Genomic DNA, 12,331 nt, shown 5'->3' with positions numbered 1-12,331 from the left:
ATTGTGTTAAGTAACCAAATATTCCAAATACCAAAAGTGAATTTCAGAGTAATGAAGTCACCTGTGAGTCAGGCAGCCATCCACTGTGCTGAGTTGATTAGACTCAGAATTCCTCTATCTGACCCCCAAAGGAGAAATGTACGTTGTTACAGCAAAGTATTATAGATAGAGACGAAGAAAATAGAACATGCACATAGTATTTAAAATAATAATAATTAAAATGTACAAGAGATGCACTGTAGACTGAAGTGTGGTGGCAAAATTATTATTGCACATAGTTGTTTAAGATTCCTGTTGCCGTAATGGATGGACTAACTAGGAGTAGCAGCCAGTAGTAATAATACTAATATTAGCAGAACATATTGCAGATAAATGTTGTTGTATACCAGTGGTGTCATAGTCTTGTTCTTTTTTCTTTTTTTAACATCAACGTGTGTCTTGTTGTGTGTAGGAGTGCATCTCTCAGTCAGCCGTGAAGACAAAGTTTGAGCAGCACACTGTGAGGGCAAAGCAGATCTCTGAAGCCCTGCGCCGCATCATGGATTCTGTTCACGTGGCTGCGCAAGAGCAGAGGTAAGTCAGGTATTAAAAGCGGGTTGTTCAATTGTATGGATCATGTGAACCAAAGATTGGAAACGCATATGATCATGGGTGAATAAATCAGATAAAAGTTTTTTATTCTACATAAGCACCAACAGAATGAACAATGGTAATGAGCAGCACCTGGTGGTTTGTGTGTGTTGGTAGGATCTACTGCATTGAGACCAAAGAGGACCGCCAGGACCGGCTGGAGTTCATAGACAAGCAGTTGGACTTGTTAACCATGGACTGTAAGGCCAAAATCAAGAAGATCACTGAGGAGGTGGAGAGACAGGTGAACATGAACATGATGACATCACATACAGTGGGGCAAAAAAGTATTTAGTCAGCCACCAATTGTGCAAGTTCTCCCACTTAAAAAGATGAGAGAGGCCTGTAATTTTCATCCTAGGTATACCTCAACTATGAGAGACAAAATGAGAAAAGAAAATCACATTGTCTGATTTTGAAAGACTTTATTTGCAAATGATGGTGGAAAATAAGTATTTGGTCAAAAACAAAAGTTCATCTCAATACTTTGTTATATACCCTTTGTTGGCAATGACAGAGGTCAAACGTTTTCTGTAAGTCTTCACAAGGTTTTCACACACTGTTGCTGGTATTTTCGCCCATTCCTCCATGCAGATCTCCTCTAGAGCAGTGATGTTTTGGGGCTGTCGCTGGGCAACACAGACTTTCAACTCCCTCCAAAGATTTTCTATGGGATTGAGATCTGGAGACTGGCTAGGCCACTCCAGGACCTTGAAATGCTTCTTACGAAGCCACTCCTTCATTGCCCAGGCGGTGTGTTTGGGATCATTGTCATGCTGAAAGACCCAGCCACGTTTCATCTTCAATGCCCTTGCTGATGGAAGGAGGTTGTCACTCAAAATCTCACGATACATGGCCCCATTCATTCTTTCCTTTACGCCAGGGGTGTCAAACTCAAGGCCCGGGGTCCAAATCCGGCCTGCGACTTCATTTAATGTGGCCCGCAAGAGCTTGCAAAGAATATAATACTTGTATTATACGGTTACATGCCACTTTACAGAGGCATGTTGCCCATAAACTACCTGTCCCACAATGCATCTCGTTTTGTGACATGTGCACTGAAGAGACTTGCAATTATTTGCCCTGGACTTCTGCTTTCAAACTTAGTTAGTTATTACCCAATCCGATAATAACCCAATTCAGAGGCAATAATGTAATATAGTACATTATTTTATATATATATATATATATATATATATATATATATATATATATATATATATATATATATTTATATATGTATATATATTATATATTTATATATGTATATATATATATATATTATATATATATTATATATGTATATATATTATATATTTATATATGTATATATATATATATATTATATATATATTATATATGTATATATATTATATATTTATATATGTATATATATATATATATTATATATTTATATATATATATGTATATATATTATATATTTATATATGTATATATATATATATATTATATATTTATATATGTATATATATTATATATTTATATATGTATATATTTATATATGTGTATATATATATATATATATATATATATATATATGTATATTATATATTTATATATGTATATATTTATATATGTATATATATTTGTATATATTATATATGTATATATATATATATATATATATATTTATATATTTATATATTATGTATATATATATATATTTATATATTATATATTAATATATATATATATATTTATATATGTATATTTATATAGTTACAACCGGCCCTTTGAGTGCAACCATAATGCCAATGTGGCCCGCGATGAAATTGAGTTTGACACCCCTGCTTTACACGGATCAGTCATCCTGGTCCCTTTGCAGAAAAACAGCCCCAAAGCATGATGTTTCCACCCCCATGTTTCACAGTAGGTATGGTGTTCTTTGGATGCAACTCAGCATTCTTTCTCCTCCAAACACGTCTAGTTGAGTTTTTACCAAAAAGTTATATTTTGGTTTCATCTGACCATATGACAAGACATTCTCCCAATCCTCTTCTGGATCATCTAAATGCTCTCTAGCAAACTTCAGACGGGCATGGACATGTACTGGCTTAAGCAGGGGGACACGTCTGGCACTGCAGGATTTGAGTCCCTGGCGGCGTAGTGTGTTACTGCCTTTGTTACTTTGGTCCCAGCTCTCTGCTGGTCATTGACTAGGTCCCCCCGTGCGGTTCTGGGACTTTTGCTCACCGTTCTTGTGATCATTTTGACCCCACGGGGTGAGATCTTGCGTGGAGCCCCAGATCGAGGGAGATTATCAGTGGTCTTGTATGTCTTCCATTTTCTAATAATTGCTCCCACAGTTGATTTCTTCACACCAAGCTCCTTACCTATTGCAGATTCAGTCTTCCCAGTCTGGTGCAGGTCTACAATTTTGTTTCTGGTGTCCTTTGACAGCTCTTTGGTCTTGGCCATAGTGGAGTTTGGAGTGTGACTGTTTGAGGTTGTGGACAGGTGTCTTTTATATATAATAACGATAACGAGTTCAAACAGATGCCATTCATACAGTTAACAAGTGGAGGACAGAGGAGGCTCTTAAAAAAGAAGTTACAGGTCTGTGAGAGCCAGAAATCTTGTTTGTTTGTAGGTGACCAAATACTTATTTTACTGAGGAATTTACCAATTAATTCATTAAAAATCCTACAATGTGATTTCCTGGATTCTTTCCCCCCATTCTGTCTCTCATAGTTGAAGTGTACCTAGGATGAAAATTACAGGCCTCTCTCATCTTTTTAAGTGGGAGAACTTGCACAATTGGTGGCTGACTAAATACTTTTTTGCCCCACTGTACCTGCCTTCCCAGCAGCTGAGGGGGACCAGCAGGCCTTTAACCTCTCACACTCCCCCGCTCTTTTAAAAGGGGGACGGGTGTGGGAAAGGGACATTTCATGGTCCCATAAAAACAGTCAACAGTACAGATGTAGCGATTCATTTCAGACAGTTTGAAACGCGAGGGCCGTGATTGGTACGTGATCTGCCCTCGCTCAAGGGAAAACCTCCAGTTTGACTTGAGACCGCCCCCGTGATAGATAAATGTAATTACAATGAAGCCATCTGCAATGGATCATTGATCCACCAGGGGGTGCAGTGGGGTTCCACACTGGAGCTCATGTGAAATAAAGTCAGATACAGTACGCTGGATGTACAGCGGAACTTTGTTAAGATCCATATGTCACGGATATCATACTCTGTGCTAAATAAGAGACATGTAATCATTTACAAAACATCACCATGTTGTTATTTAACAAAATAATGTTGTTTGTCGAAAAAAACGAACGGGAGGAAATACCCGGCTCTCGATTTTTAATCCTAATTTAATCATCATCTTCACCACGATCATTTATGTTTATGTTCGCCGAATTGACATGAAATCACTGACACATATGAATATACTATATTCAACTTCATTAAAACGTTATTAACGTGCCTAAACTCAGTAATTCACTAAAAATATTTATATTTTAATGGAGCTTCGTCGGTCGATCAGGATCCCAAAGCGTAGCGGAGATGACGGGTGTTATTTTCCCCATAAAGAACAAGTCGCTGCAAATTATCCCGCTTATTACATGGCCACATTCTCAACAAAGTAACGACATGACTCCCAATATTAATTTAAATGCTTTTATGGATTTAGAAAATGTTTTTATTGATTTAAAAAATAGTTGTATGTATTGATTTAAATTGACATGCATCCGCTAAGAAAAATAGTCCGTTGTTACAGTGTTTTAAACAGTCTGAATGAAACGGCAGCTCTCTCCCCCCTCCCCCCCTGATCTTTCTTCTCCAGCAGCTAAATTAACTGTAGGTTACTCTGAGTGACCATAGACTGTATGTGACAAGTTTACAGTTAGTGACGTAACAACACCATAAAAGCTGGTGGGTTGAAAGCAATACGGAAGGTAAAAATAACTACAATAATTGTGATTTATTTATTGTGGCTTTTATGTTTTTAGGTATAAAATCTTATGTAATTCAGGCTTATAGTTCACCCTTCTCTAAAAGCCTTCAACAATGACAATATTCATTGTAATTTAATAAATCCTTCCAACACACATTGTAAAAAATAGCCTACTGTAAGTTAAGAAATCATTTCAATATGTACATCTTCTGATGTAACAACAATAACATTATAAATAGTAACATAGCTGAACATGGTATTGCACATTTAGCTTTGAGTGTTACTGACCTGAGATGTTTTTATTACATGAATTAAGGTGACTGAGGCTTTGGGATGCAAACTCATCTGTATGAAAAAGGTGACAAGGATCCGAGCCCCCGGCTCCCCCACCCCACGGAATGACAGAGGATTTTAGCAGTCAGAACAACTAAAGCAGCAGTGTTAATAATAACAGAAACGCCAAAGAGTCACATCTAATAGAAATATATAAAAGCATTTATTTTAAATTGTGTAGCAGTCAGTTTATAATTTTGGCAGCAATGTTGAGCTTTTTGAAAATTTATTTTTATGCCTCTGTGCAAGGCTTAAGTCTTTTTATCTTTATAGCCACATGGTGTAAAGTAACTAAGTTCATAGACTCAACAAGTACTATACTTGGGCACAATTTTGAGATACTTGTACTTTATTTAAGTATTTCAATGTTTTGCTACTTTGTTCTTCTACTCCACTACAGTTCAGAGGTACATGGTGTACTTCTACTCCCCTACATGTATTTAATACCTTTAGTTACTTTACAGATGTGGATGAATGATGTGAAATATAATCAAGTGTTAAATCAGACTTTAGTTCCACCTGGAGTAAATCCACAAGCTACCCTGCAGTATACAAAGTCATTCAAACTAGCTGCACCTTTACCAGCTTTGAGAACAATTTCATGATCAATCATTATAAAACATATCATATATATTATTCTGAAATGGACCAATCTGCACAATGACTACTTTTACTGTCGCCACTTTAACAATATTTTGATGACAATACTTTTACTTGAGGAACATTTTTGAATGCAGGACTTTTACTGTAACAGAGTATTCCTACACTCTGGTACTTCTACTTTTACTCAAGTACAAGATCTGAGTACTTCTACTTTTACTCAAGTACAAGATCTGAGTGCTTCTCCTTTTACTCAAGTACAATATATATATATATATCAAGTACAATATATATATATATATACTTATACCACCTCTGTTTATAGCCTATGAAAAAAACTATTAGAAATAAAAGGCGAAAGCTAACGTTAGCAGATAGTGACAATGTATGCTAGCTAGTTAGCTCAACGATTCCTTAAATAATATTGCCACAGAAAAACGTTTCAGTTCACATCACGCTCTGCCGCTCCGACAGGGAGCTCTGCTCTGAACACCTGAACGGCCCGTTCTAACAGCTGTTCACAAGCGGTCCAGTCTGTGCCACAGTGACTCCGGACGCGCAGTTAATATTAACGAACGCACCCGTAGGTAATGTAGCTGCTAAAGCTAGACCATCATCTCGGAGCAGCAGAGCCTTATTATACATCCATGAGCAGAGCCGACAGGCAGGAAGACTCGAGCACACAGCTCGCACTTCATTATAATATATAAAAAAAGAACACTATGCGTGTCATGATGGCACATAACAGCTCTCGGCCGCAGATTACTCCGGGTCCCAGACCCCAAAAATATTTTTATTGCAGATCTACATGAATCACACAAACGACCTATTTTGGATTCAAAACGGTGAATTTCGCCGAAAGGTGACAAGTTTGCACATAACATCTGAAACGATGTAACAACACTTTGTGGGGATGCAGCTAGGGAGGTGAGGAGTGAGGGACACGGCTTAGAACGGGCGTGTCGCCTGGCAGGACAGGAGAGTGTGTGCACCAGTCTGCCTTGATCTATGAATTCATGTCCGTGACACTCACTGCTGCCCACAGCTGTTTTATAGAAGGAAAACCTCCTTCACTTCATGAAAGTGTTTTAACCACACACACACACACACACACACACACACACACACACACACACACACACACACACACACACACACACACACACACATAATTGACATGAAATCACTGACAAATATGAATATACTGTATTCAACTTCATTAAAACGTTATTAACGTGCCTAAACTCAGTAATTCACTAAAAGTATTTTTTATTTTAATGGAGCCTCTTCGGCAGATCAGGATCCCAAAGCGTAGCGGAGGGATCTTGATCTTGAAAAATAGTCCGTTGTTACCGTTTTTTAAACGGTCTGAATGAAACGGCAGCTCTCAGCTGTGTATTTACACAACTAATGGCCCATCAACCACAGCTCTCTCCCCCCTCCCCCCTGATCTTTCTTCTCCAGCAGCTAAATTAACTGTAGGTTACTCTGAGTGACAAGCTTACAGTTAGACACAAAACTGTCATTGCAAGTGACCCTCAGTTAGTTGACTTTTATGTTCAACTGCTAAATTCGTTACTGATAAAAAAGGGCTTCTACTGTACCTAATTACCTTAACACTAGATCCGCCAGAGGTTTTTGTATAGGCCTACCTAAACCCGTCAAATCCCGCTATTAGAATGCCATTTTTAACAACAAGTCACCACCAAGTCACGGACTGGGAGACTTTAATATTTTATTGAAAAAAAGTTACATTGCACACACACAACACACATCACACAAATTGACCCGATTGGCAGTTCTAGTGTTAGATAAACTCACCAATTAATGAAACCAGTTCAATACGCATTACTCTTATTCTTATCATTCTTTATGAGCGCAGAAATAGTCTTAAAATCAGATCTGTTTTTTAAATGAAATCTGACGGCAGGCAGTTAGCTCTGATCACCTATGATAAATGCGCCACACCTAATCGCTGGCCATTCAGCCACAGAGCTCCCTCTATACAAATCAAACTGTAGACGGTGTGAAAGCACCTATTGTTTTAAATAATGGTCGGAATGTGACCTGTGAGCCTTCTGAATTACCGTGGGACAGCACACTCTAAACTAAAATGTTCAATCAATAAAGTAACATCTTATCTTATCTTAATAATATCTTCATATTAATAATAATAATAAATCATAAAGTATGTGTCCGAAAGGGAGCAGGAGCAAGCAAACACAAAAATATACAAAAGATATACTGCATATTAAAGCAAACGATTGTAAAGGTAAAAGTATGAGCATAACAAATAAAGAAGTGTAATGTAAACATTTACAGTATAATTATGATTATTTAATATATAAAGACTATATATTATTATTACTATTATTACTATATAAGAGCAACTTCCAGGTTAAAGACACCTGTGAATAAATGTGTAGGAAAATGATGAATACACTAGATTTTCAAAAAAATATACAGAAATATACACTACAGTGACATCTGGCGTCGTTTTTGTAAGAAACGTTCACTTCCGCATAAAAAAGCCTCGGCACGTGACCTCCCGCGTGTGACGTAACACGGGGGACACAAGGGGGAGAGCGGCCGGTGTAACGTATTAATAAACATGGATCCCAATGCTAGTTTCGACACAGAAGACACAGAAGAAGTTGAACATGAATATTCGAATGCATATGACGGACCACAACCTTATAATTATGAGCCTGCTAGGCGTCCAAGAGACCAGGAGCAGCCAAGGATTAGAAGAAATAACGGCCATCGGAGAGAAATTGAGCTGTGGTGTGTGGAGAACCAGTGGAGAACTGGGCAGCTATCTTGGTGAGTGACCGGCGTTAGCTACAGAATGTTAGCTAATGTCACATCACAACATTGTAAAGTTAGCTATCATATATCAGGCTATAACTAAAGTAGCATTGATAATATAGTAACGTTACTGGCAGGACTGTTGATACTGATCCATAACAGAAACTAATGCGCAAGTACAGTATCAGCCGTATCTCGCGTTACCTAATGCAACTCCACACTATGGTGCTGTGTACCGGAGGGGAGACGCGAGATACGGCTGATACTTGACGATCTGGCGGAGAAAGGTTGTGGAGCCTCCGTTGATATGTCGTTGTAAATGGCTTGATGGAAAGCAGGTGTGTAGTCGGAGAGGGTGCACAGCTGATTGCAGCAGGTGAGTGGAGGTTGAGCCGGGAGTCAGGAGTGACAGCCACCACGCACACACAAACAACACAGTACCGGAGGGGAGAGAGAGAGAGAGCAGCGAAGGGGGGGGGAGATAGAAGTAATACGGTTTCCTGATAAAGCTTTGGAGAGTATGTGCTGCAGGGAGGTGGATGCACAACGCACCCAGGAACGAACGCTATCTCCGGTCCTTTTTACTGTAGACTCGATGTCCTGACAGGCTGGTATTTGTGCAACCTGCACAAACACAATACTGCACCATGATTACAAATGGTGAAATACAATGTAAAACTACTGAACAATACCAGCTCCTTAAAACACAACCGCTCTACTCAACGCAACTCCACTATACCCGCGGTCAGAGAGCGGAGATGTGTCCCCTGCGTGATGTAATATGACGCGTTTGACATATGACCTAAAAAAAATTCAATTTTTAAGAGCAGAGCTCAAAATTGCTCCTTTCCCTCTGAATTCCTGCCCTTATGTCTCGTCAAACATATCAAATCCCGCATTCGCTTTTTTAAGTGTAATTTTCAAGCAAGTTTAAGCATAAATGTAGAAAAAATAAAAACCTGCAAGATGCTCTTTAACATTCCTCTATACTGGTCTTAGGCAGGTCGTAGGCAGGAAGCTGTAAGCTGGAGTCTGAAATTAAGTGCTACATCTGTATATGCCTCAAAGGTTTAAGCTGAAAATCTGAAAACTAATTTCTGATGCAGCCCAGCACTGACTCGATTTTCTAGTCACCTGAATTAGGCTTGGGCGGTATGACGGTATCACGGTATACCAGGGTATTTCGAAATACCGTCGGTATGATTTTCAATACCGTGACGTAACAGACTGTGCGTCAAATCACAGATGCGTTTCATTCTATTACACTGACACGGAGTTTTGACAGGGACGACATTGGTTGTAATGCACAGCACGCGCCAGCAGAGGGCAGGGGAGGGCAGCCCGTCTTTCCCGCTCTCAGAGCTCAGCACAGAGCTGAGCTGAGCAAGATGGCGGCAGCATTTGCCGGCCCTGAACTCGGACAACTAAGAAAAAAGAAAAATGCCTCTGCGCCTGTTTGGGACTATTTTGGGTTTACTCGTCGCCAGTGACTTCATCCAGCACAACGAGAGACAGAGGCACTTCTTTGGGAATGTTTAAGACGGGGTGAGTGAGTGTTGACATTTTTTAATCCTATGCAACTGGTTGATGGTTTTGTAGTCGAGGTCGGACGGTTTTAAAAACGAAAGCATTTACGTGCTAAACATTCACGCGAGTAATCCAATGAATCAAATGGAAATAAGGTTTTTAACACATGCACGGAATAATATTGCCAAACTATTTAGTGAATAAAGCAAACTTTATTCAATAAGTCAAGTATTTACTCCCGGAAAATGTTTATGTATGATGATATATTGTTAACTTAGCTCACTATGGAAACAACGTCGGACATCTACAAACGCGTCCTGTATCTGATCTCAAAATGTGCCATTTGCACAATGTGTCATGTATGCAGCCCTTGTTTTGCACTTGCGCGCACGTCGCGGCACTTTGCGAGCGTCTACTGGCTCGGGCTGCATTTTACACCGAACATATAATATACCGTTCGAAACATCTATTTGCCGCCGAACGCCACCTCACTCAAGTCGACCCAAGTCATACCGTCAGTGGCGGCTGGTGGAAAATATTTTTGGTGGGGCTGTTGATATAGTGAGTAAAAAAAATTTTGGGGGGAGAAATGACCCCTTAAATTGGGACTGATACCGTATACCACGGTATGATGTCAGCAAGGTATGAAGGTATGAAAAAAATTATACCGCCCATGCCTAACCTGAATGTAATGTTTCATCAGGCTGTGATTATCCAAAAGCTAGATTTCGACAGCAAGGTCAATTTATACTACAGTGGATTAGCCACTATGTCAACTAAGATCATCACACATAAATACAATGGAGCTCATCAGATACACCAGAGTCTCTGCTTTCCAGTCATACCCGATTCAGCAGAAACTGCTATGATTTTACACAGAGCCTGGAGAAAGGTACCCCTCTGTATTCGTCCAAACAAAACTGCAATTTAAAATGTTGTTTTTGTTTGTTTATCATGTGTCTGCCAAGTGTTGGCAGATGCTGGTGTTCTGTGGGTTATAACAGAGGTAGTGTTTTCACCCCCGCTGTTTGCTCATGTTCAGGTGTCCAATGCGATGTCAGAGGAGATCAGGAAGCTCAATGTGCTCGTGGAGGACTTCCACATGGACTTCCACCCATCATCAGTGGTGCTCAAGGTCTATAAGAACGTGAGTACACACCACACAGGGTTTCTTTTCCTTAATGTCAGCTGCACAGGGCGGGCCAAAGTCTTTGGTCTATACCAGCGGTCTGCAACCTTTTTGTCCAAAAAAGCCATTTTGGCTCCTTTTCCACCAATTTTTTTTGTCTGGAGCCGCAAAACATATTTGATAGCTTGATTGCTTATAAAGTTGTATATTGTTATATCATAGACAAAAACTAAAGTATTTTTGCATTTATTATTTATTACATTATACAAAACTATTTACCTCTAATAAGAAACAAAGAACTCTAATAAGGAGAATAGTGCGTTCATGCCGGACACACAGCAGATGTTGGTCCCCCATGTTCAGGATGTGTTTGCATGTCATCGTTTATCTTTCAGCCGTTGTTTGTGTGATGATCTGTTGCTCTTCGTCAGCACTGCTTGTTGAGGTGGGCTCGGGGCCGGGGCCGTACATCACCAAAGCCCTATCACTGGCTCATTTTACTCACTGTTGGACATGATCCTTTCTATGCCTCAGTCTCTGAGGGCTGGGCCACCCTAGAGCTCAGCTGACCCGGTTTAGTCAAGGCCGGATTAACCATATGGGCAACCTGGGCAAGTGCCCAGGGGCCCTTGAGCAAAGAGGGCCCTCAGTGACAAGATTTTTAATTTTTTTCCCGGGCACAACCTCATTCATCATACATTGTTTTAAATGACACTCACTCTTCGCCATAAATAAAACAGCTTTTCCATAGGATCAAATTACTGTAGGTCTCTGTACTGTAGGTCTCACTATGTATGCGCTCAACTTTATAACCACACAATTTCACTACATATTTTACTTTTGTAACTCTCGATGTTTGTGACAAATAGAACTCCTCGTGAACTTGTACAGCCAGCCAGTCATATTTTGGCATTAAGTGGGGTGCTGTTCTGAGGTTTTGATTGATATTACCTAGGTCTTCTTGAGCCATACATTGTCTTGAGATCTTATCCATTGTATCTTTGTCTTGTGATTTTTGACTGAAAGGGCAAAAGGCTAGACCTACTTTGGTTGAACTATGTGGCTGCGTCCCTGCTTTTGACAAATAGGTGTGCGATTTGACATGCCAGATTGACTGAAAATTCTAAATATTGGTCATGTTGGTAGGATTGGGTAAGCGTGGTGTTACTTGTTGGTACGTGGGTTGGGGGGGGGGGGGGGGGGGCGGCATGAGTGCTCAGTGCCCAGGGGCCCATGGAGGTACTAATCCGTCCCTTGGGTTTAGTCTTCATCAGATTGCCTGTAGGTCCGTGTCAGACCCTCCAACAGCTCCAGATATTTGTTCACACCAGGAACACTGGGTGTGTTTGTATGCATCTTGCTTCATTGCTCTTCCTCCTCAC

At 39.8% G+C, this 12,331-nt stretch overlaps 1 protein-coding gene across 1 annotated transcript in view; it reads left to right on the top strand.

Moving 5' to 3' along the window:
• Positions 1–12,331, top strand: part of mfn2 (mitofusin 2) — a 40,184-nt gene that overhangs the window by 16,647 nt on the left and 11,206 nt on the right. The window contains exons 10-12 of the mRNA XM_079673767.1: positions 452–573; positions 748–874; positions 10,863–11,105. Coding sequence (XP_079529893.1) covers positions 452–573; positions 748–874; positions 10,863–11,105 — 492 coding nt within the window. The remainder of the gene's footprint in view (positions 1–451; positions 574–747; positions 875–10,862; positions 11,106–12,331) is intronic.

Source organism: Notothenia rossii, assembly GCF_949606895.1.
Source record: "Notothenia rossii genome assembly, chromosome: 4".
Classification (NCBI taxonomy): domain Eukaryota; kingdom Metazoa; phylum Chordata; class Actinopteri; order Perciformes; family Nototheniidae; genus Notothenia; species Notothenia rossii.
This window is presented reverse-complemented; position numbering and strand designations above follow the sequence as displayed.